The 27,480-nt window shown below is 37.0% G+C and overlaps 2 protein-coding genes across 3 annotated transcripts in view; one reads left to right on the top strand and one right to left on the bottom strand.

The window, feature by feature from the left end:
* Positions 1 to 27,480, bottom strand: part of LOC136832754 (trafficking protein particle complex subunit 13) — a 180,299-nt gene that overhangs the window by 133,387 nt on the left and 19,432 nt on the right. The gene's annotated exons all lie outside the window — the stretch shown is intronic.
* LOC136832757 (uncharacterized) lies at positions 892 to 26,258 on the top strand. Of its 2 annotated transcripts, XM_067094284.1 has the most exons (5): positions 892 to 1,404; positions 5,288 to 5,514; positions 6,360 to 6,486; positions 6,743 to 6,922; positions 8,571 to 9,535. In XM_067094284.1, the coding sequence occupies exons 1-5, from the start codon at positions 1,344 to 1,346 to the stop codon at positions 8,714 to 8,716; spliced, it is 741 nt and encodes a 246-aa protein (XP_066950385.1). In that variant the 5' UTR covers positions 892 to 1,343; the 3' UTR covers positions 8,717 to 9,535. The 2 variants fall into 2 exon arrangements, with proteins under 2 accessions (XP_066950385.1, XP_066950386.1); XM_067094285.1 differs by lacking the exons at positions 5,288 to 5,514; positions 6,360 to 6,486; positions 6,743 to 6,922; positions 8,571 to 9,535 and adding exons at positions 23,177 to 23,356; positions 25,619 to 26,258 and having other exon boundaries at positions 922 to 1,404.

Here is a 27,480-nt window from a genome sequence, read left to right as displayed (position 1 = left end):
ATATACACTATATCATACACACTTTAATAAGACTTCTTGGTTTTGATAATTTTATATTTTAGTTTATGTCTAAATGTCAACCCTCACAAAATGTCATTAACTCTTATCTATTGCTTATCCGTTTCAAGAATGATGAATTAACGCATGAGCATCTCAACACATGAACAAACGTTGCGGTAAACAAAGAACAACAGTCTGGAGTGTGTGTGTCATTTTTGAAATCACATTCACTTGTGTGCATGACGAACGTACAGAGTACTTCGAGCACTGTTAATGGGTTAGGGGGAAGAGAGCCCGAAAGTAAACTAACATAATAACCCAAGAACATTCCTAACTTCTGTATAGCACCGTGGTCTGAGTCCCCCCTCCCTCCCCCCCCCTGCAGGGAGGGAGAGAGGGAGGACGATCCAATATTGGAACCTTAAAACTAGTAAAACATTCTCAAGCCTCCTAACGTTTCAATTATTTCACGTCACTCAACAGGTCTTAGGTCGAACTGACATCAACATTAAAATAAAGAAGTAAAAACATCACATTACACATACAACGACAAATGGGTCTGTCCCATCCTTTTATCCTTCCCCTTATACCTTCATTTCACCCCCTTCTACCCCCTTCCAAACCTTATCTTCCTTCCGAGGGACCCTTAGGGGTTTAAATCGATTTGTAATCGAACCCTCACTCTATCCTATCCCCCCCTCATTGCATTGCATTGCAATGGGTTAGGGGTTGACATGTGTATATGTCACTTAATTTTAACGCAACTTATGGTGATGGAGGAAAAATATCCAGTACAGAAAGAAATGCAGCGATCTTCTTGATGTTTTTGATAAGAGAGGGGAAATCCTTTGTTGGAAAATCGCGGGGTCAATTCAAGGATGTTGCCTCGTCAGAGTGTAACCAAAGATTGACGATACAAGCAGTTTGAAGTGGGGAGCATCAAAGGCAGTGGATGTAAGGCCTGAAAGTTTACTTAAGAAAAACGTGATTTTTTAGGCTAACTGACTACCAACAACGTTAACTGAATTTGGAATCTTTCCTAAAACTCCCAAAAGAAGTGAGCCATCTATGACATCCGGTGAAAATTCCACCAGAATAATATAACTTGTAACTCTTTTCCTTCCAAAGACACAAGACGCCATCATTAGCGAAGGAAGACCCGACGTCACAACCTCTCGTTCAGCACTGATCAAGAGGAAAAGAAACCATCATCAAGTGAAAGCTTATTCTGCGTCTCAACACAAGAAAAAGAAACGGAGGAACGAAAAATTATTTTCCAAAGAAGTGAGAAGCGAATCATATTTGACTACAAATAATTTCCTGAAGTAATTCAACAGGGACCTATGGCGAAACTGATGCTGTCTCCTTTTGTATTCATCCTAATATCTGTATCTGCTCAACCAGGTTAGCATCGATTTGTTTTCTTAGCACTAAGCACAATACTTGATTTAAAACAATATCTCGTTTATGTTTTCAATGTATGAATTATGTTGCTAGGTTTTGGCAGATGAAATTTAGTTAATGACAAAGATTCAAGCTTTGATTTTTACTTTGACGAATCTTTCTCATTTATAAGAATCTGTGCTCATAAAAGGCATAAAAATCTTTAATCCATTTCAATTCTTATTATAATAGTCAACTCATTCACAACATGCCCAGAGTACGCTGATTCACTGTCGCGATCTGATCCACCGACCTCGGCGGCTAAACTCAGGTGTGGCAGTGGAGCATGGGTCACGCAGGCTAGCCCCCACCCAAAAAAATTACAAAGAAAATAAAAGACGGGTGTTATGACACGTGCATCTACGCCTTGTGGACAGTTTTACAAATATATACATGTTTGAATCTATAATGCACCAGGAAATATAATAAGCAATAATAATATATAGTGATAATAATAAACAACATTGTTCAAGACTGTACTTTAATGGATATGGTGATAAGTAACATGAATAGTCTATAAATTAAACTCAAAGGACATCATTGTTGTTTTGATAACATGCGCGACTGTTCCCCGCACTTACTAAGCTGTGTGTCTTCGTACTGATCTAATGTTAGGCTGCTAGATAATGGTGCTTAAAAACAAAGGATGAGTCTCAATAACAGGGCGGCTACTTGGAAATTCTAGCTTTTTAGTGAATAATATTACCAAGGCCAGGTAGACATTTCATTTTGCAGGCCTTCAAAAGTTTGCCAAATAAAAAGTTCTACCCAACCTTAGCAATATAATTCATAATCAAGCCAAGACAAAGAATGTGTTTAGACCATAAAATGCAAAAAGTTTAATATACAAATGATCATGGATATAATTACACTAGGGAACGTCATCTAATAGACATATATACTCAATGAAAATGACGTACGTACAAACCTTGGTAAATAAAGAAAAATCATAGACAAGGACTGACATACACATTATTTTAGATGACAACGAGATTTGGGCAAACAATGTTAGAACACGCGAAAACGTCGTAAAAAATGTATAAAGTACGAAATTGTACGCAGGTAAGTATTAATGTATAAAATTCCAAAACAAGGGATAACAAATGATAATTTAGAGACTAAAATAAATATAAAAAAAATGTGTGCAAATAAACACTGACATATACAATAGCAAAGGATGGTGGTAACCAAAAATATACAATTGGCAATTTAACTGAGAAATTGTATGTACTGTACATGTTCTGAAATAATATTGTGAATCGTTTTCACTGAATGTCTTGTAGTATGTATTTATCACTTGCACTGTCCTGTGAAGGTACATTTCACTGTTTTCGTTAGCTGCAATAATCACTTTCAATGTGTTTGTTGTAATATCACTGAAAAAAACATGAAGTTCACATTTTTCACTGAATGCCTGACTAGAACTATACATTTATACCTTGAATGAATGAGTTACAGTAGGTAAGTGTGTGTTTTTAACTTTTTTGACTATCAAAAGCCCTGATCATTCCTAGTTTTAAGTTTGTTGTTTGCGGAGGTTGGATTTGTCTGGGGGATGGGGGTGAGGGTGTCTTCATAACCCAGGCAGGCCGGTTTGAGCCTGTTCACTGATTCCCAGTCCTCGCTGCCATGTATGAGTAATTTGAAGGCTTCGTTTTTCCTCTTGATGACTGGGTTAGGGGAGGTTCGTGCGTATCGTTTCTAATGAATACAAAAGAGCATGCTCTCACATGGTGCTGAATGAAAGACTTTTTCTGGAGTGTATCTTTGGAATCTTCTAACGACTCTTTGTAGCCTTTCTAGTTCTTTATCTGGGCAACTACCATTGCGGGAAGGGAAGAATTCACTTGACAAGTAGATGGGTTCCCTAAACACAATTTCGGAGGAAGATACAAAGATTTCTTATTTAGGGGTTGTGTGTTTACACAGGCTAAATATGGCCATGCTCTACCAACTAAAGAGCCATAAAGGGCCTAACTATGGCGCTTAGGCTCTGGAGAGCAGAAATACAATGCTCTCCAAAGCGTCACAACTCCTACTAATAAGGATTATGTCCTTGAGATTATCCGATGTCTTCTTCCCTGCAATGCATGTCGGTTAGACATACAAAGGGAGGATAACACAAGCTCCTACATGGGTTTTTAATACCCCAGTTCTCCTTACCAGCACCAACCCACACACGACGGGCCCTCAACTTGCTGAATACTTCACTATCGGACACAAAGGCGATGGCATGATCTTGCCAGGACACATCCGAGTCTTTCCTAACACTGCTGCACCGCAGTGTAGACAGGAAACTAAAGAAGGTCGACCTAACAAGGGAAATATAGCTATGCCACCTGCCAACAAATATTCAAGCAGCCCGCCACAACACTAAGGCCATATCGATGGTGGAACTGCTTAAAAAAGGCATCCAAGGCCTCACAACACACTTGTAAAGCTGGAGAAGACAACCAGGACCAAGACAATGAAACACCACCCAAATTGTGCAGCAGTGCCCACTCAAGATGCAATAGAAAAGGAACCCCCTGGCACCAGTGCTCTGCAAACAACTCCATGAATTCGAGAAGATGGCCAATAGCTCCACCCGACCCACATGTGGCTGGAAAAATATAAGTAGGCCCCCCAGTCACAAGAAAATAATGGTGGCCACCACAAGTCTGAAGTACGCCTACTTCATTACCATCTACATCTCCACCCACGAGACACCAAGCTCTGCCTAGAGACACCTTCTTGGCGGTACACCCTTTACCATCCTTAAAAATCAGCAACCACTCGTCCAGGAATATATCAGCTGACTCCAGAACTCCTGTCGTCATTGTTACCTTACAAAGTTACAGAAAAGAGCATCTAGGTCAGAAGTGAAAAGGTGAAAAGTGAACTCAGAGGAACATTCTCGAGGGACGAATTTAAGACCTTTCAGGGGAAAGTGATTTCACATCAGAATGGGAGACAAAGATTTGCGGAAAGTATGGGAAATGATTCCAGTAAAGAAATGTACACTTTTGGAGACATGAACCAAAATAACAACCTCTCCCTTCTAATAAGAGAAATAACTGTATATTCCCTCAAGAATATTTAATGCAAATGTATTAAAAATTAAATAACGAAGAAGCTCCACTTTTAAACACTAAAGATAAAGATTACGTGCAAAGCATCCACTGCTTTCTCGCAACGAAAAGGATCTATACTGTAGTTTATACAGCAACTAAAACGTGGCACCAGAAACAGGGGAAAACGCTTCATTAAACTATGGCTGCAATTAAGGAGAGCCGTTTTGCTTATCAAAAAAATTTTCATTTATGTAATCACAATATCAAAATCGTATATTTACAAGGCGAAAGGAAGTAAATTATGGAATAACTGCTCTTTACTCATGCTTGTAAATCCTAATATGACAAAACGCACAAAAATTTGGAAAGAAAATTTTTATATCTGATATATATACATAAATAATTTAGTCATCGTATTTAAACTATGAATGACTAAAAGCTGACTACAGTTATTAAATCTGAAGCAGTGAAATCGTCTTTAAATAATCAAAAATATGAAATTTTCTTTTCATTTTCTGCTTCTCTATCATTAAGTCATTGTGATTTTGTTCTCTCGTATTTTAGTTCTTAAGTCATGCACTGCTAATGAATAAGGACACATATCCTATATATATATATATATATATATATATATATATATATATATATATATATATATATATATATATATATATATATATATATATATATATATATATATATATATATATATATATATATATTACATAAACACTTATAACATCGTTTTCTTTTGCATTCCTTTATAAAACCCGATACTTTGCTTCCTCCAGATGACACACTCAAGAGCTATGATGCAGAGACACCTTTCACCTTCAGTGCAAAATATCCCTCCATAACTCCTCTCGCATACTGGACCAGCGGTCGAAATGCCGACTTTAGTATCGAATTTGGAGGGCTTTCGTTTACGATAAATGGAAAATCATCTTCAAGCGCACATTTCCGCAATCTAAAAGGCTCAAACGCATGGCATTTCATTATTATTCACATGAAAAATTCGGTAAGTATCAAAAGGGTCTTCAATCGCCTAGTGAGTTATCACCTCATACATAATTAAATCTTTTGTAATTGGAATTGTTATGAAACTTAAATAATTTCTTCTATAGTATTTTTCGTTTAAGTTTCGCTCGACGGTGTGATTTCATAACTCAATTAAATCTAATTATATTGAGCTGGTAACATTATCAAAGTGGAAACCAAAAAACGACATAACATTTTTAGCTTTAACCTTCAATGTAACTGATCGTCCCTAACTCCTCTTGAGTATTAGGCAGAGATAAAAATGCCCAAATCACCTTCAGATTTAAAAGACTTCGGGTACTGCATAATGATCCCCAAATATAGATCTCTTCGCATAGCATGCCATCCATTCATTTGAGTTAAATTTATTACAAACATCACTTGATGGAGTATTGGTGGGTCGCGGGGGGGGCGGGGGCGCGGAGCCAAAAGGGTCTCCGATCACTCAGTCAATTACTTGGCTGCTATTACTAATATCAAATTGTAATTCACAGAGTAAAGAGTTATTTCACTTTTACCTGATCACTGATTAATTGTAGATCTTCTGGATTTGTATTTTCCTACTGCAAATAAACATAGATACTTGAATGTTAAGTATCATCAAAGAATAAAAGAAAAAAGACATTTCTTAAACTTATTGTTAGCAAGAGAGCATTATGATATTTTTATCTCAAAATTTCACTATCTGATAAACTAAAATGAGATCTGCAAATAGATGATCTTTGCAACAGGTAATAGTTATTATAGTAAATTCAATAAAACTCGTAAACGCAGTCAGTTTTGCGGAAATTTACAAGCACACGGTAACAGAGTACTTTTTTCAAGGATCTGCAAATTTATCCAGACGACAAGGAATACTGGATAAGAAGAAGCTGGAGCGATGACATTACAATTAAAATCAAGAGCAAAGAAAGGATCTACTGGGAACGGTGCACCGACTTCTTCAGCTGCGGTAGGCGCATGTTCCCTCATCTTCTTTTGGCATTTCCTGGACTTTTGCAGATTTCTTTTATTATAATAAAAATACCTAACAGATCCATTACGTTCAATGAAGCCTTTCCGCAAATAGGATTGCCCAATTTTATTATCGTCTATTTTATATGTTCTGTTTTTAAACCTCAATATTTTAGTAACGCCCTCCTCGGATGGGCGATTTGATTTGGTCTATTCCACTTGAACTGAACTAATCTGGTGGTATTCTACTGCAGATCTCCCCGGGCCGGAGAGCAATGCAACTGAATTCATGACAGGCTCAGCACCACAGAGCACTCAGGACTCAACCATGGAATTGACAACACTACTTTTGTTAGGCACCTCTTGTTTGTTGGCCGTGATCGTCGTGGGACTGGTTGTTTATATTATCAGGTTGAAAAAGTCTACGCTTAATGGTAAATACCTGTCTTGCTGGAAGGCCATTCTTTCTTAATTATACAATTTCAGTTATTTCAGTTGACAATTTCGGCAAAGGAATTTGAAGATATGTCAATAATTTGCCCAGAGCAATGCTGATGGTGTGTAAGACGTACTTATAATGTATATTGACAGTACGTGTATGAACTCACGTTCTTGTATATATTTTTAAATACACATCCACAATCATATATATGTATATACTGTATATATATGTATGTATATATACATACATACATACATATATATATATATATATATATATATATATATATATATATATATATATATATATATATATATATATATATATATATATATATAGCCTAAATACATTTCTTGCATCTTATACAGTAAGACCAACGACATTTAAAAACTTGAATAAACTGCAAAGAATCCATCCCTATCAAAATCGAAGACTCATATCCAAAAACTTCTGCTGACATGACTACACCAGTGAGATCGAAATGAGAATAAGTTCTAGTGAATCTTGAGCGACAACAACTCCCAAAATCTTGCTTTTATATGCAGGATAAGATATGCTTTTGTTTACTGGGTACGGGTATTCATTTACTGAAGGCATTCCCATTTTGAAAGAGTGCTTCCATAGCAATAATGAAAACAATAAATGATAGTTCGCTTGACCTTTGTTCCATGGAAAATTGTGCTTCTTAGTGTGCCAGATTTTCCCTTTAATGCTACTTCGTATAAAAACCAGCTATAATTTCTTTGGATGCGGGAGGCCTACACCATTTTTATTCCCTACACTGTCCCCATATGTTAAGTCATCTGCCTTCGCGCACGTAATAAATGAGTTACAAAGCTATGAACAAGACTTAATAAAATCAGAGGTCGTTTTAGATTGTCGTTTTCCTTTAAATTCGAAAACTCATCTGCTTCCCACTAACAAAAATCAAATTTCTGGAATTACACTCAAAAGTTTCTAATAATTCTAAAAGACCGTTTAGTTTATTAAATAAACTCATTTAATGCATGAAATATTCTGACGAGTATCAATTTTACGATGATGCTGCACCGTGCAAGGAATCCACAAATCTGTGATGTTCCACTTAACTAGACTTTTTAACTTCTAAAAACAGCCAATATATTCTAAATTCCGGGCATAATCGCTAAGAACTTCGAAGTTACTGGACTCAAAATGACTAGGCTTACTTGTGCAAAACGCAGTGATTAAATTGATGAACAGTGTTCTTAGATTACATCATCATGGGATGTATTTGGAACCAACAATTATCCTCTCTCTTCCTGTTCCCTACTACTCATCCCCTTCAAAAGGAATGAAAATAAAAAAACAGCAATTTAATACAAGAAGAAACTACAAGTAGATCAACAGATTCGCTAAAAATGTTTTATTTGGATTACGGGGCAAAATGCTGTAGAGTCAACTGTCGGTAAAATACAAGTAAAGAGTAGCAGCATATGATGAGGTCCAAGCGACAGTTGCTCTGCACTTTTGTTACGTTAATATGTTATCAGCAATAGCTTATAAAACAGTGACAGAAAAGTGAACCTAAGATAGAATAATGACCAAATGGAACACATCTTAGATAGTTGTGGTTTGGAAGTTCATCATATCATCAGAATACATTATACCTTCTATTTCAGAACCGGTTGCGAACACCAATGAAGAGCCCATCTATGAAGAGGTCCAGCTGTCCGAAAATTTCGACAACTCTCCCAGAAGCAAAGTGACCAACGAGACCATTAACATTCTCTACGGCGCTCGCGTTCCCAGAGAACAGCGATGGTAGTTTGGGAACAAATCCTTTTCTGAGATGCATTTTAACAGCGACTTAAGTTAGTGGGTAATATTTCATTACTGAAAACTTGAAAAACAAATAACAGTTACAATTCCAACAGCAAACCAGAATTGAGAGTTTATTCTCGAAGCACATTTCAACTGGAGATGTTAGCATGCGTAATTACCCAAGAATATGCTGATGCCCTCTTGATAAAAGTCAAATACACTTGGAAATTTTCAATATCTGGGAAGATACTTAAAATTCGCAGGATTTCAAATAGTAAAGAGGAGATTTATCGCTCAGAAAAGTAGAGTACGATTTGGCTTTAATGTTAAATGAACCACTAGTTCGTAACAAGAATTTTACCATTTTATCTTTTTGCTGTATAAATTCTCTTCAGTAATCCATCAGCAAACAAAACTTTGTTTTGGGGAAAATAAAAACAAAGCGTAAAGAACTGTTCATCCAAAACAAATCACGCTGAAGCTTTGAAATTTCTTAACTGTGTTAGGGATATTTTAACCTGATTTTTTTTACTGACAGAGATTTCTAATCCATATTTTGTTGGGGACTATTTCCATCCGCTGATTCAGTTTAACGCACTCGTATTTTATATTACACTTTCTATCATTATGATCTTATTTTGCGTATCTTAATTTCTAATTTCAAGTTAAAGCTTCTCATTCCATGTTAAAGACATTATTTCTATTTTCGTTATTGTAATCATTTAGCTTTTGCATTTTATGCGAAGAAAGGCACCATATTTACCCTCAATTCTGAAGAGAGGTTTACTTGGAAATGTTAGAAATACAAGAGATACTGTTTAACCTTAGTAGTGTCATTTATCACCTGACAAGGTCCCATCTCTATCAATAACTTTAGACAACGAGGATGATGACGAAGGTACTGAATCAGATATTGAAAAAAAATTGCAGCTGAATTACTCTACGGCGAATTCAATGAGATTCCTTTAAATAATTTTTCTATTTCTAAATGTATAAAATACGCACAAGTAAAAGTAATTACTCAATGTAGTTCAGAGAGTAAAATTTATAACAAATTTTAAAGAGCAGCTGTGTCCAAGTCACAAGTTGCTTCAAAAGAAACTTAAAAACGTTGATCTTGAGTGTGGACATAGGTACATACACACACACACGCATTCACACATTTATATATATATATATATATCTAATAACAGGAGCCCATAAAAATGCCAAACGGTAGAAAGTTATTGCTAAATTTCAGAGACCAAGCTGTCTCTCTCTACTTGCCTGTATAGGGAAACAGTTTAGTCTTAGAAATATGGTAATAACTTTCTACCTTTTGGCATTTTCATGGGTTCCTATTATTAGATGGATTTCTGTTTTAACAGAAAATACTTCATTGTCATATATATATATATATATATATATATATATATATATATATATATATATATATATATATATATATATATATATATATATATATATATATATATGTTATACCCCTTACAGATTCAACATTTCTTTCGAAATGCTACGTAACGTGTCTTGCAGTCTATCTCAGAGACGTGGTACCCTCAACTCACTCGCTCCCCTCTCTCTCCCTCTCTCTCTCTCAACCCACAGATTCCTCTCTCTCGGACTCAGCCTGCAGATTTTCCCTCTCTCTCAGCACACAGATCTCTTTCTCTCTCGAACATAATCCTAAAAAAAAAATGGATCTTCTAAGGAAACACAATCTTTCCTACATAAATAGATTTATTAACAAACAAACCCAACAAGTAATGAATTAACAAAGAAAAGATTAAAATGCATAATAAATGAATTATCAAGTCAAAAATAGTCTAATTCAAGATTTAATCTTACTCTGGCTTAAAAGTCTTACTCTGGCTAAAAGCCTTTACACTCAAAACTCCCACACACTCCATCTTAGACATTATACGTCTAGTCTTAAAGTCAACCACAGTGAATTAACCACTACATTGCAAAGATTGCAGTGTCCTTTCTCTATAACCACAGCAATTCCACAGACATCTGTTGAAAAATTAAACAAACCGTAATCTCCCACAAATACACAAGTGTAAGACATAATAATGAAAGTCTAAAATGCATGGTTAATAAATGTCAAATCATAACACAATAAAATAGAATATTAAAGTGACATAAATGGCTATGTCCAACTCTCCCTACAAATTCATAAGTGTCTTGAATATGGTAAAATTCACAAGTTCACAGTCTACACAGAAAAAAGAGAAGTCTGAATTTACCTTAACTGCCGGTTTCTAAGAGACTGGAAACACACAGAGCCACGTCTGGACGATATCGCTCTCGCTCAGTTAATAATCGATCAGACCTAACTTTTGGGCACAATTAGACAAACAATCTATATTTTCTAACGCACGAACTTACGTACTCGCATACCAGCTCAGTCGGCTGCCTCACAAATCAGAGCCAATATTGTGTGTTCATCAAGCCAAAACAGCTGAAGTAATCGAACTATTTGCTGGCTGCAATGATTTTGCAACTGTGCGGTCGCCCCAGTTACACTTTGAAGCGTCTCTTTCCTTCATCACACTTATGACTGAATATACATAGTAATTCTAAAATCAAGCGTATTATCCCATATAGTGCTCGGCCACCCCATAAGAGCGTCTTGCTCTCTTAATGGCGAACTAAAATAAAAGCATACGTATAAAACATAACGAATAGAGCTATGCTCAATTAGCAATGTCTACTGCACTGCAGTTTTAAGTACTGCTCTCATGAACTACTGCCAAAGTCACTGGGGTCGTTTTCTGAGAGCCCTTGCATGTAGTCTTACAAGCACAAATAAGCTTTACTACCCCCATAATAAGAATTATCAGTAAAATAGCCACTAAGATTATCAATATAGATGGCATTATATATTTCTGAGACTCGATCATCAACGGATCATCTTCTTCTTCTAACGGTGGAATAGTTATTGGTACCACTGTTGTAGGCACTGGAACTACATCATGATCGTTACGCATATGACGCATAAATATCTTCTCTCGAACTGTTGAACACAGCACGGCTAATTATGAGGAAGTCTGTTGATACCACACGGCATGAAGCATCAAACAGCTTAGATCCCTGAAGAATGAACGACGTCGACTTGTTACCCTGGCACATCGTCGTAACAGGACATTCTTTGCAGTATACGGCAGTAAGAGTTCTGGTGGAGATTATGTGGTATTCAAGTGGAAACTGTACAAAGTCACATTCTGTCGGTGTCTGTCTACGAACTAATGACAATTCACAACCACCTACAGATACAACTCGCAACTGGAAAACATTACTGTCACACACATACTTCTCCCTAACTAAGGTACATCCTGTCTTATAATCAACTCCCGAACCTTGATACTGATCCCCTAAAATGAACATGGTCTCTAATCCATCCCATGTCACTACTAAGTCTCCAAAAGCACTCGGAAAAGGTCTAATAACAAAACTAAGAAAAGGTTTCATGGTACTGACAGGAACATATACTATTAATCCCCGATCAGACAATCTCACCCTCAAAACATTATAATATAAATACAAATCTCCTCCCGTGAATAATACTTTCGCCCCATGTAGATAAGCGGAATTCCTTAGAACATTTTCTAGGTATCCTAAAGGTAATACATCACCATACACACGACCATCTGCTGCAGCAATAATTGCTTTTATTTGCATTTGCACTTCTATCCTTAGAGAATCAGTTTCTTTCTCAATATTAAGAAGAGTATGTTGGATCGTAAGAAATGCTATTGTCACATCAAGATCTTCTTTCAAACCTTCTACTGTAACTGACAACTCATTCAAAGAATGTCTAATTGTTTCAAAACCACTTCTCAATTTCTCATTACTTTCTTGCAACTGATTTAACTGTTTCCCCTGAGCTATTAGGTCTCTTTGAACTTCTGCTACTTTGACTAAACTTCCAATGGACATAGCTCCAATCGCAGCAATCACACCAACACCTAGAAGAACTAAAGGTGCTGCTCTTTTACGTCTCCTTTTCTCTACAGAAGGTGAATTTCCTGGAGTAACGTCAGGAATCCATTCTAACGTTTTATCCATCCCCTTATCAACTCTATCTAGCGTTATTCTTACTTCTTTCATTAATCTAGTTAAAGAGACTGGCAAAGTTCTCTTATTCTCTACTTCATCTAGCGTCTTTCTCATTTGGTGTAACCTATCCTTGGAATCATTCAATTCCTCTCTGGCTGACCCTATATTGTCAAATTCCACACTTATGGTCACCTGGTCGGAAGCTAACCAGACTTCATGATCTTCTTCAACCACTACACCTGGTCCTAACCGAACTTCTTGTGACCCCCAGGTTACTGTACTCAACAGGATTATCACTAAGAACTTCAGCATCTAGAATGAACAAGAAACAAAAAAAAAACAATAAATATCATATATATACAAATATCAACCCATTTATCCCTCAAACTATATACAAACGTTCCATTACATCCCAACTTTCTTTAACTTCAAAATATGGGTCAACTTCGTCACACCAGTATTTACATCCTTTATTACAAATCTATTCCCTTTTTTGATCTCTACAATCTCAAAAGGTCCATGGAACTTTGGACTTAATTTATAATTCGGATCATTCCGAACATTCACTTTAACAAACACTCTATCACCCATGGAAATAGCTACACCCCGCGATTTAGCGTCACTCTTCTCTACCATTGCGCGCGAACTAAGTTCAAGTTCTTTACTAATACGCGCAAATCTTTCTCTCACTGTATTTATCAACGAAGTAACCGTAACATCGCCCTTAACTTGCTCTGGTAACAAATCAAAAGGTCCTTTCAACTTGTATCCATACAAAGCTTCTGCTGGAGATATCTTAATTGTGTCATTCACCATAGTGTTGATACTATATCGAACTTCATCCAAAGATCTGTCCCAGTGTGTATCGGAACCGCCCACTGTCATGCGTAAGGCCTCGATTATTTTCCGATTCGCCCTCTCACATAACCCGTTCGCTTCTGGCCTATACAGGATTATAGATACCTTCCTTATCCCCAGTAAATTGGCAAGACCCTCCAAAGTCTTATTAATAAATTCCCTACCATTGTCTGTGAGCAGACATTCAGGGACACCATATCTACAAATTATCCCCTTAAAGAACGCTATAGCTACTGCATCAGCTGACTTGAATTTCAGCGGGAAAATCTCGACAAAACGAGTCAACTCATCAACAACAACTAATAAATGTCTATACTCATAAGCAGATTCTGAGAAATTACCCAGAATATCCATATGCACTCTCTGAAACGGCCTATTTGGTATGGGATATGAACCCAAACGACACGACACCGTCGTCGCCGGCTTATTCGCATTGCAAATAGAGCAATTCTTCACAAAGGCCTCTACTGCGGAAAACATATTTTTCCAAAAGAACTTTGATCTAACGTTTTCATATGTCTTATCAACACCTAAATGAGGAGAACCAAATTTACAATGTACAATATCTAGAACTTGTGGTACTAGACTCTCTGGCACAATGATTTGTGTAGTTTCACCCATACTTAGACTACTTCGCAAATTATACTTAACTTTCCTAACTAATAAATTATTCTCCAATTCTAGTCCAGGAAAAGGCAACTTATACCCTTTCTTCGGTAAAACTCCTCTGAGAAATGCCTTAGCATCTGATAATAATTTATCTTCATCTTGCTTCTCTTCGAGCAAAGGTATGTCCCAAGTGACATTTTCACCAGTAATATAACACGCAGCGTTTCCCTCAACATCACGAATAACAATCTCTTCCGAGACTGCCGACACACTATTTCTCTCCGAAGTATGCACTATAGGAACGTGTTTGTCCCCTACATGAGATATCTCAGAACTACTATTATCCGAGACATGAGACACCAAATGTCCACTCGTCTTCCTCACAGGATTCGGTATGTACTCCTCATCCTCAACCGGAAAATATCTGCTCAATGCATCTGCAACCACATTATGCTTACCTTCAATGTATTTGAGGCTTGCATCAAAATCTCTCAATGTCAAAACCAACGTGCTCTCTTGGGCGATAAATTTGGCTTATTGAAAAGCTCTAGCAACGGTTGATGATCTGTAAAAATCTCAACTTTATTTCGCATCAACAACATCTTGAAATGAACAAGGCTAGAGACGACTGCGAAAGCCTCCTTGTCCACAACTGACATCAGCCTTTCGTTACTACCACGCGTTTTGAACTTTCTGCTATAAAAAGCAATTGGAAGTAATTTTCCCTCAAATTTCTGCATCAAACACGCACCTATACCTTCCTGACTCGCGTCAGTCACCAAGGTGAACGGTTGACTAAAATCTGGAAACTTCAAAACAGGTGGGTTCACTAAAGCATTCTTAAGGTTCTCGAAAGCTAATTGCTGACTGTCACCCCAAACAAATTTAACGTCTTCTGCAAATAGATCTGTCAATGGAGACGCTAATGTAGAAAAATTCCGCACAAAATGGCGAAAGAAACCCGACATACCTAGGAATGAACGAATCTGCTTCCTGGTTTTAGGAACTGGAAAACTCACGATAGCCTTGACTTTGTCATCATTCACTCTGACTCCCTCTTTAGAGATAACATGACCTAGATAAACAATTTCTTTCTTCAGAAACTCACATTTAGCCAATTTGACCTTTAACCCAGCAAACCGTAATCGCTTGAGGACTTCTTTTAACACCTTTAGATGTTCTTCGATTGTATCTGTGCATATGAGAATGTCATCCATGTACACAAATACCGACTTTCCTAATAAACCGTGAAGTACTGTGATAACCAGCCTAGTAAATGTTATTGGGAACCCTTGTAATCCGAAAGGCATCCTATTAAACTCGTAATGTCCCTTTGGTATAGAAAATGCTGTAAATTTACGACTATTCTCGCTAAGTGGAACTTGCAAAAATCCCTGCATGAGATCTATAGACGAATATATATTCTTGCCACCGATTTCAACAAACAAATCAGGCAAACAGGCTACAGGGTATCTATCTGGGCATGTCTTTTCGTTCAATTTACGAAAGTCTACGCATACTCTGATGCTACCGTCTTTCTTTGGGACCGCTAGTAAAGGAAAATTAAAAGGCGAGGAACTGGGCCTAATAATACCTTCCGACTCCCACTTCTGAACTTCTTTTTCTACTTCTTCTCTGATCTTAAAAGGAATTCGATACGCTGGAATATATATGGGATTCGTACCTTTCTCTAGGTGGATTGAATGTTCTAAAACATCTGTATCCCCTAGCTTATCTCCCTTCAAAGCAATAATATCTAAATATTCTTTCAACACTTTCTCTACTTTATCTGTATACTCGGAATAATCAGCTTTAGCCAAATGTTCGTGAAGGACTTGGCTTCTGAATTGTAGCTCCTCGTTGGGAAACATATTACCGTCTCCACAAAAACTCACTATCTTATGTTCTTCCTTAAACTCTTCAAAATCAATTACATAAGTACCCTTGTGATATTTTTTTACTGAATCTTGATAGCTTACTAATTCTACTGCAGTTACGCCTGCGACTGAAACTTCATTTACTGATACCGTACTTACAACGTCTTTGAATTTCTCGGTTCCCTCAACAACGCACACTTGAGAAGGCAAATTCTTCTCTTTCATCGACACTTTAATTAATGTAGGAACTCGCGGGTGCAATTCAATATCTTCTAACAAAAATCCTTTGAAAGACTTTTGCAGAATGTCTTCATTCTCTAATGAATGTGTTACACATGTCGCAGTCTGCGTCGTGGGTTTCTCATAACTTTTTTCCATGTTTCTATATGGAACGAAACAACCTGGCTCACCTATTGTAATCCCCTTAATTCCCGTAAGAATGTTGATGTCATGTCGCATACAAGAAGGGTGTCCTAGCAAAACCATTTCACCTAAGGCTAATCCTTCTATGACCAAAAATGGTTCTACTATTGTCTTTTCACTGATACAAAGCCTAAGAGATGACGAACCTAAGATATTCAATCTTCTCGCCTGTACATCACACACTGTCTCATTAGTAGGGACTAATTTACACTCAGGAAACTTTGAGTGAAAAAAATCAGCATCTATCAGGTTAACTGAGCTGCCAGAATCAATGAAGATAGAAATTTCAATGCCATTAGAAAAACCACGTACACTCGGCCTAGGTTCTGGTAAGTCTAAGACATGATTGCTCATTATCCTGTGTCCGTCTTCGAACTTATCTTGTGAAAATTTTGATGTTCATTTGTGTACCTAGAACTTGCATCATGAGGAATTCTTCTGTCATATCTAGTAAAACCACCCCGTGTTTTCCCTGAATAATCTCTATTCTTTGTGGCTGGGCAAAATTTCCACCCATAGTCTGAAGATTTGCAGGCTGAACAATATCTCACTCTGCAATTTGACTTACTATGTCCCACCTTATCACAGTTAAAACAACGAATCGTTGTGACTGATCTCTCTGGAGTTTTCTTCGACTCCACTCGCGCACATGATTTCACTCCTGCATCATTTCCTAGATGTGAAGTACTAGCATTATTCTGTGGTTTCGAAACCGCTGCTGAAATTTTAGCACTTCCCTTCACAAAACTACTGTCCAGCGTCGGACATTTTGATAAGTTTTTGTTAATCTGAGCAAACAAAAAAGATTCATCTGTATTCTGATCAATTCTTTTATCAAAACTATCTATAATCACATCTGGAACCGACGTTAAAAGGCAGGCAAAGTGTAGCAATTTTTCAAAATTATCTAAGGAGATATTATTTCCATTTACCCATGGAGAGTTTTCCATAGATTTCTTTATCTCACCTACTGCATCAAATAAGAGAGCATATATATATATATATATATATATATATATATATATATATATATATATATATATATATATATATAATATTATATATATATATATATATATATATATATATATATATATATATATATATATATATATATATATATTACTACAAATGTCCTGAGGATACTTACTTGATTCTGGGTGGCAACGCATGAACGCAGGGTTCTTTACATTATCAAGAAATCTACTGTATTCATTACACATCTGACTCAATATTAGGGTAACTTCGTAGACAAAACAAAGCAAGGAAAATACTGTGGCTTAACGTCTTCTTCATGTGAGGGAAGATTACATAAACTCAAGGGTTCTCTTAACTTATTATATTTACATAACAAACACAGATCAGAAGAATAACGAATTACTGGGCAGGTAATAATAAGGGCCTGCTAAATGAATGAATCCTACACAGGATAAATGTTCTACGCCAATAATGTCTTCCTAATAGAAAACATCGCAGAGGGGGGTAGAAGGGGTACTGCACATAGGATAGAGCCGAGTGATTCCACAGTTGAGAGCTATCTGCAATATATGCAAGACAGTTACTTGAAAGAATAATAAGATGCTCAAAGGGAACTGATGGAATGCAGATTGGTGCTAAATAACTCGGTTCAACGCTAAATGCATAATTACGTTAACACTGGATTCTCCAACATAAATTACTGAAGGTGATCGCACAATGGAAAAGAAATTAAAATCAGACAGAGAAATAACAGGAATCGTGACTGACTAAGAAACCTTATTCTGGTACATTACCTTCGTGAAGATGACGGTGTTCTCATTCTATAGGGCGCTGACGATGGGAGAGGTAATTACGGGGGGATGCCACTACAAAAATATACTGGTTCGAACCTCGGGGTCGAACACGTGGAGGATTCGAGGGTCAGGAAAGGGTAAGGACATCTGTCCTCGTTGGTGTTCTGCGTGCTTCTTTCTCTTGAGTGCCGTTGCATCGTCTATTAATAATCTTGGAGATTATGCCTTAGCATCCATGTAGATGGCGCAAAAGGTCAATCTTTGTCACGTTTTCTATATGGACCACATGGCCTCCAGTTAACCTCGTGGAGTGTTTACTATGGTGGGCGGAGCTAACTTTCTCTTTATTTGGCTCCTCCTTTGCCTGTTGTCTGACACCACCAAGAAGGCATGAAGGTCACCTGGAAACAAGGCCTTAGGCAGTCATTTGAACAGAGAGAAGGGTTAAAGGGCTTAACCATTTTGGGGAATAAAGGGGAGAGTTTATGAAGGGGAGAGTGGAAACCCACAGTTCTAGTAATTAAACAGCTGAAATGAATTTTATTTCTTTCTCAGTTACATTATGGATGTAAAAATGGGTGAGGTTGCTTGGAAAGAGGTTCCATCCATTACACACACACACACACATATATATATGTATGTATATATACAGTATATATATATACATATATATATATATACATGATATATATACATATGTATACAAAGTTCAGCATATACTTTTCACCCTTAATGGAAAACCAACAGGAGATATTACACTTCTGGACTTCAATAGGATTTTTTGAGATGAAAGACTAAGCGTATATTTACCAGGTTTGCTGCCGAACTCAAGTTTGGCAAATGTGTTCGGCAGCCTCTCACAAAGCATTCTCACAGTTAGGTGTCCACATGTTAATTGTGTCGCCACCACTTAGATTTCAAGTCATAATGGTTAAAGATTACCTGTAAATACTGTTCGGCCTAAGGCTGTATTAAAATGAGTCAAAGCCCACTGAAGACAATCCTTAAACCATCCTTGCGAATAAGTTTACTTACAATATTGATAGCAGGGTGACATGGTAGACCTGCATGGTTCTCCCAGCACTGCCCTACCAACAGAGAACACACTATTGGAATAAATATTCATCTGAGCCCTGCTCTGCTCTCTTCCAAGAGCATGAGGCTATACACCAAATCACTAGACACAGCATGTTTTGAGTCAAACCAAAAGATTTACTGACTATATATATGACTGTACTTAGAAATGCAAAAACCGTTAAATGGACTAAATCTGATCTTTCAGATTTAGTCCATTTAATGGGCTCTGGCTATTTCCCTTAAGAGCCCAAAGCAATCCTCAGTAGATCATGCATGGTTTTTGCATAAATTCGCACTTTGTGAACCAACCATGGCCATGCCTATCTATGCAAAAACTCACTAACAGACTAAATACATCTCAGCTTTAGCTTTACTCTCTTTATTGGGAGAGTTTACAATTGTGTCAGTAGCATGGTGGAGCAAATATTGTTTTCACAGTAATCCCTGGTGCCTAATGGACTAAACATTGCAGTGCTCACTGCTTAAGATGATCAGTAAGGGAACCTCACAAAAATATTTGACAATGAACTCGAAAACCATAAACGTCTGGATGACTTTCTCAGTGACCAAACATTTAGTCTGGCTCCAAAGGATGAACATACAATTCTGCCTCTGGGACATCACAAGTTCAATGAGGAAGGAAGACTGTGTCCTTGAAGCAACCCCAAACACCCTCTTCCCCAAAATCACACTCATGCTCAATGTCTGAGACAGAAGGATCGAATACAATGATATACGTTAGTTTCTGATCTCAGAGTTTTCCATGCAGCCTCAAACCTATGTCTGTTGAACACTTGACCTACTAATCACACTGACGGGTGACACAACGGCAAGGGTATCCTAGGACAAACTTGGATTTTTCCTCATGCTCCTGGACCTCAGTGATGAGAAGCCCAAGGTAATTGACCTGGAGAGGGAAATATGGTTTCACCAACTGCTGCCCTCCCTAACATCAGGATAAGGGCAGACGAGTTGCTGAAGTCCTTATGGACAAAAATGGTGTCCTCATCCTCTAAATATGCCCTCACAAGTTTGGAAAAGCTGCAAAGAACTGCATATCCAGATGCAATCTGAGGAAACAACAAGGGCAGTCACCCAAGATAATTATAGTAGCTGCCACAACCTTGATGGATGCCTGCTTCAAAAGCAGGAAGTTCTATTTGGACACTGATTCCATCAAATACATCCAGACAATGATCTGTGACTATTAGCCACCAACAGTAACTGGATCATCAGCCACTGGATCATCGCCCTCTACCTCCTAAAGGAAAAATATCTGAGATTTTATATTCACTAATGTCCAAATACTCCTGCTCAATGCCGATTTCCTCAAGCACTCAGGGCTCCTATTGGATGTCCACCATTGTTGCCTCCTGGACCTTGCCTCTTTAAAGACAGTGTCACTCATCATCGGGCCTATAAGAATTCCTGGAAGTATTCGAGCTTGACCAGAAACAAACCCCGGGGATACTGGCAAAGTATTGTATACACCGCCATATAAAAGAGACACCATGGGCCTGGTTTTGAATTCCACTACTTACAAGTGGAGAAACTATTCACTGCCAAAATGTGGTAAAGGCGTGAATAAGAGGCTGCTTCTACGAGTTTACTAATTTATTCAAACAAGAAACAGACAAGTCAATAGCTCTTGAGAGCGGAAATGTAGCGCCTGACACAAGGCGGACAAAACAGATCAAAGTACAACCAACTGTGTATTGGAGGATGAAAAAACATACATAAATCGGTATACAAAACATGACTGAAGTCATGACATCATAATGCTTACGTTAAGAATAGTATGTCTAACACAAAAATAATATGAATACGAATATATGTACATAGATCGTGGGACATCCGCTGTGTTTCTTATAGGCTATACGTGCGCTTGGCGCACGTAGGTCTTGTCGTGAGGAGATTAGCGAGCCAAGAGAGATGACGGTGCGTGTGGGTCCTTGTGGGACCCTACAAGAGAATCCCTGTAAGCTTCCCAACTTCGCTGACAAAACCCTGGTTTAGCTGTCAGGTTCAGAAGCCTCTCCCAAAGCAATTTCGCAGCCATGAATCCATACATCATTTGTGTCGCCACCAAGCAGTCTTCAAACCATGTCTCAAATCATAATCACATGTGTGCATGAAGAATGTTTACAGTATTTTGAACACTGTTCATGAAGTGTGAATATCTAATTCAATTCGTTGCCATTCACTGATCCTACGAATTTTATTTGGATTTTATGGGCGTTTCCAAGCAGTTACCATGAATGTAATTGTCACTGAATCCCAACGTAGCATGCGTGGTAGGAGGAAAAATTTCCTGCAGATAAAGAGATAAAGACTAAAAGATATATATATAACAGATGCTCTCGAAGAGAAGGGAAATCCTTTGTTGAATTATCAGTGGTCAACTAAAGATTTTGCCTCGTCTAAAGGGTAACCAAGGATTCATTACAAAAGCAGCACGAATAGATGTGTATTAAATGTAGTGATAAAGGACCTGAATACTGTCTTATAGAAAGGTAAATGTGATTTGTGAATACCCATTTGTAAAAACTGAGTGCCAACAACGCCAGTCAAAATTTCGGAATCGACTTTGAACGCTTTCCCGTAAACCCTAGAAGATCGACAACCACCTACGAAAACCGGTGAAAAGTCCACTACAGTTAGATCATTTGGAACCTTTTTCTTCCAAAGTCTTCAAACGTCCTATTAACGAAGGAAAGAACAGACATCACAAACTGATCGAGAGGAAAAGAAACCATCAACAAGTGAAGGCTTACCCAGCGTTTCAACAAGACCAAAAGGAACCGGAGGAACGAAAAAATAAATTTTCCAGAGAATTAAGAGAAGAATTCTGATTGACTGCAGATAATTTCGTGAGGAAACTGAACTATGGCAAAACTGATGCTGTTCCCCTTTGTAATCATTCTGGTCTCTGCATCTGCTCAATCGGGTTAGCATCGATTAAATTTTACATGGAATTTAAAGCTTCTCATGTTTTTCTTCCACAGACCGAACAGAAATTATATATATATATATATATATATATATATATATATATATATATATATATATATATATATATATATACATATACATATATATATACATATATATACATACATACATTATATATATATATATATATATATATATATATTATATGAGAGAGAGAGAGAGAGAGAGAGAGGTTGGGGGTTGGGTGGGTGGACCCGCAGTAAGCGTGTACAGTTTCCTAACACTTGCACAAAGAGGAAAGCACTGACCGCACGTGCACTTGCGTTCATTCACCGTCCACTCTCACATGCAAAGCCAGGAGAGCACCCATGAGTGCATTCATTCTTTCACTGTCAACATTTACAGGTACATACAGGAAAGTATCGGTAGCTTGCATGCTTTCATTCGTTCAATGACAAGAATGGGTTATTCACTAAGTATGAGAGGGCAACCGTTCCGGAGTGCTTGGTCCACCATCCGATAACCCTATCATACTTTCTGGATTTCTCAGGTAAGTACAAGGATGAGGAGAGCGGTAATAGCATAATGAAGATTAAAATAGAATTCAGTGACATTTCATCTACACCGGACCTTAACTTAAAGGATATTTTATTATTTCTATTGGACTCAGGCTAGTCCATTAAGTAATGAAATCCGCAAAATTTAGGTCCTGAAGTGTCACTGTACTCTGTTTTAATCTTCAATATTTTAGTGTCGCTCTCCTCATTCTTGGATGGACAGTTTTTCTTTAGGTCTGTTCTGCTGGAACTGAACTAATCTGGCAATACTCTATTGCAGATCTCCCCGGGCCTGATACCCATGTGAGTGAATACATTTGGGATGATTCATCAATGCCAAACACCAAGGAATCACACGTGGATTTGACATTGCTTTTGTCGAGCGCCTGCTGTTTGTTGGTCGTGATCGTCGTGGGCCTTCTTATTTATATCATCAGGCTGAAAAAGTCTACGCTTAATGGTAAACACCTGACTTACAGAAAAGCAACTTTTTCATAATCATAAAATTTCAGTTTTTTAAGGTAGCAATTTTGACGAAATAATTTGAAGGTTTTCAATATTCTGTCCAAGGAAATGCTCAATGTAAGCATTTACGACATACAAGTAACATGACAGCTCATTCCATTCTGGAAGATAAGCTATACGCATGCAATGGTTATAACTGTGAAATTACAAAGCGGCATACAATTTTGAACAGAAACCCACCCACGTATAGGTTGACTACACAAATATTTCTCGCCTCTCATACAAGAACACGAACGACGGTTAAAAATTAGAATGAACTGTTTAGCGCAGAAAGCCAATCACTATTGAAATCAGTGACTCATAATCAAGAACTTTTGCTGTCACGATTACATCAGTAACCCTGAAATGAGATTGATAAATTACAGTGAATCTGAGCCAAAATTTTGTTTTTCATACGCAGGATAGGACATGCTACTGTTTAGTAGGTCAGGGAATTCACTTGAGATAAGCATTCCCGTCCAGAAAGAGCGCTCTCACATCAATAAGGAAAACAATGCATGATCTAATCTACTCTAGTAGCTGCAAGTTAATAGAACTGAAAACGACTAAACTCACTTGGGCAAAGATATAATCATTAAATTAATCAACAGTATTTTTAGGACAATTCAACAGACCCTGCATTTGGAATCACTAATTTTCCTGTCTCTTCGGGTTCCTTGCCACCCATCTCTTTCAAAAATGCAAAAGAAAAAGTCATAAAAACCAAATAATAAGTTAACATACAATTCAAAACTGCCAGTAGATTAACAGATGCAATAAAAATGTTTAATTTAGATTATAGAGAAAATGAAGTCTGGCATTTTTCTTATACATGGAACAGTGAGATACGAGTAAAAAGGTGGAATCTTAAATTTGCTCAAGCACTGTAAATACCTGCGCATCCAGTAACGAGGAGGAACCAGTCACAAAGTCAAAGGTTGTTTTACCAACAGGAATAATGAAGACTGGCAGATGCAGATTAGTGGCCTGCGATACCTGATCCCTTAGAGTGGGTCCAATAGGGACGTACTAATAGCTGAATTTCAAGTAGAGATTGAAATCAAGAACAAGGGAGGTATGGAATGATCATAAAGACTGCAATGGGGCTGACCCACTCTTTTTTTCCCCATTCTGTATCAGTCAGTTGGATACAAAAGCAATGTTAGTTCCTGATCACTTGGCTGTTATCAACTTCTCTTTGTGATAACAAAATGGAGCATTTGGTAATAATGCAAAGCTATATATATATATATATATATATATATATATATATATATATATATATATATATATATATATATATATATATATATATATATATATATATATATATATATATATATATATATATATATATATATATATATATATATATATATATGTGTGTGTGTGTGTGTGTGTGTGTGTGTGTGTGTGTGTGTAAAATATTCTTTTATGTTATGACTTCTATTTACTGCCAAGAGCAAAGATGAATATTTTTTAAATGATAATTTCATTGATGTCATTTAATTTTTTTATGGTTTGTCAATGACTAAAAATGTTGCCTGTCAAGTTTATATTCAGTTCATGGTAATAGAGTCAAGCAGAAACAGTCTATGCGTGACCAGCTTCATTCTCTTTCACGTAAGCTAAACTTCAATGCTTATAATTGGCTTCCAGCTCGAAGAGGTAATCATTATTCTTACCATATTTTTGAATTGCTGTATGACTGTAATTAAAAACTCATACTCTTTCTAGGCCAATTTTGATTGAAAATTGATTATGGTGGACAAACGAATAAAACCAGTTATTTCTAAAGTTACCCTAAATTTCCTAACGTACAAGAAACCCCCTTACATGCCTTTCCTATTACTTGGGGGTAGGTGAAATGGGAGGTACGGTATGTGAGACAGCACCTCAAAATTATTGGTGTTGAGTCACCTGTCAGTGGAAAGTCAAGCACCAACCGACACCTCCCTTTCATCCCCAAATATCCAAGCCATATGAATGGAAACGGATGAGAAAACAAAAATGAGCAGGAGTAGCAACATTTGACGTAGTCCCCCCGGGCAGTTACTTTACATTTCTGGTCACGTTAACATATTAAAAATATCACTTAGAAAATTAGTGACAGAAAAGTGAATCCGAGACAGAATGCGGACTGCACGAAACACATACGGGATAACTGTGGACTGGAATTCTATCATATCATTATATTACAATATACCTTCTATTTCAGAACCCGGAGCGAACGCCGAAGAGCCCATCTACGAAGAGGTCCAGCTGCCCGAAAATTTCGGCAACTCCCCCAGACAGCAAATGGCCCACGAGACCATTAACATTCTCTACGGGGCTTTCATCCCGAGAGGAAAGTGAGCGTCATTTAGGAACAATACTTTATCTGTGAATAAGCATTTTGACAGCGACTTAGGGCAACGGACAATATTAAGTTACTGAAATGTTACAAAAACTGGAAATAAAACAACAATGCCAATAACATGAACCGAAATAAAAAACATTGTGTTCTTGATCAAATTTCAACTGGAAAATGCTACCATGCATAACCACTAATGAATAATGTGATGGTTTCAAATAAACCAGGTAGGTTTTAGCAGTTGGAAAGACGATTTGGCAACAAGGCTGAATCAACTACTAGTTCAGTAGCAAGGATTTTAACATACCTTATCTACTGTTAAGGCATTTTTCAGTGATCAATTTGTTATGAAGAAAATAAAACTAAAACTTATTGAAGTGTTCATCTAAAACACTTCATGCTGAAGTTTTGATGTTTCTTAACTGTTTGGAAGACACTTTTTTTTAATTGCAAAGGTTTACAAAACATATATTATTACTGTTTCAACTTAATGAACTCGTACATCTTGATACATTTTTCTATTTTTTAGGCTATTTTGGTGTATCTTCATCTTATTTTCTAAGTACAAGCTGAAGTGTTTAATATGAAGATGATCATTATTATATTTTTGCGTATGTAATTTAGTTCTTTCATTTAGCTTTACATTTTATGTGAAGGGAGGCAACCTATCTACCCTCCATTTTACGATTACTCAAGTTATTTCTTCCTGAAGAGGCAATAAAGGCTCTTCTGATTAACCTCAGTATTGTCAATTATCACCTGACAACGCTTCTATCTCTATCAACGACTTCAAGCGGCGAGGATGACGATGCTTGAATCGGACATATAAAAAAAATTGCATCCAGATTATTCTATGATTTCAAAGGAGTGTCTTTGAATATTTTTTTTATTACTTAATTTCTAAGAGTGAAGGTAATGTGCATGAGATAATGCAACTAACCAATATAGTTCAGAGTAAATAATAGAAAGTTTAAAGGCTAACTTCATCCAAGTCATAAGTTGCTTCGCAAGAAGTTTAGATTTTTCACCTTGAGAGCATATATAAATACACACACACATCTATAGTGTATGTATGTATGTATGTATGTATGTATGTATGTATGTATGTACAGTAAACCACCTGTGTTCGCAGGGGATATGTACCCCCCCCAACGAATAGCTAAAATCCGCGAATACTTAACACCCCTATAAAAACACCGAGAACTGCCTATTTTGATAGTTCAAACACAAAAAACCCCTCTAAAAAATGCTTATACCTGAGTATTTTAATAGTTTTATCACAAAAAGTGCATTTAGTCACGAAAACGATATGAAAATATAGTGATTAGTGAATATTTCTCGGTGAAAAATACTGCAAACGGGCGAATTTTCTGCAATTAATGTGTATTGTTCCATAGAGAAATCCGTGAATCGGTGAGTCCACGAATTGTGAGAATGTGAATACGGGGGGGTTTACTGTATACTGTATACGATTGTGTGTATATATACATATATGTAAATGTGTACACACACATACATATATATGTGTGTGTCTGTGTACATAAGTTAAGTATACCTTAGTTTTACCAGACCACTGAGCTGATTAACAGCTCTCCTAGTGCTGGCCCGAAGGATTAGACTTATTTTACCTGGCTAAGAACCATTTGGTTTCTTAGCAACGGGACCTACAGCTTACTGTGGAATCTGAACCTTATTATAGCAAGAAATTAATTTCTATCACCAGAAAT

Source organism: Macrobrachium rosenbergii, chromosome 50 (assembly GCF_040412425.1).
Source record: "Macrobrachium rosenbergii isolate ZJJX-2024 chromosome 50, ASM4041242v1, whole genome shotgun sequence".
Lineage (NCBI taxonomy): Eukaryota > Metazoa > Arthropoda > Malacostraca > Decapoda > Palaemonidae > Macrobrachium > Macrobrachium rosenbergii.
This window is presented reverse-complemented; position numbering and strand designations above follow the sequence as displayed.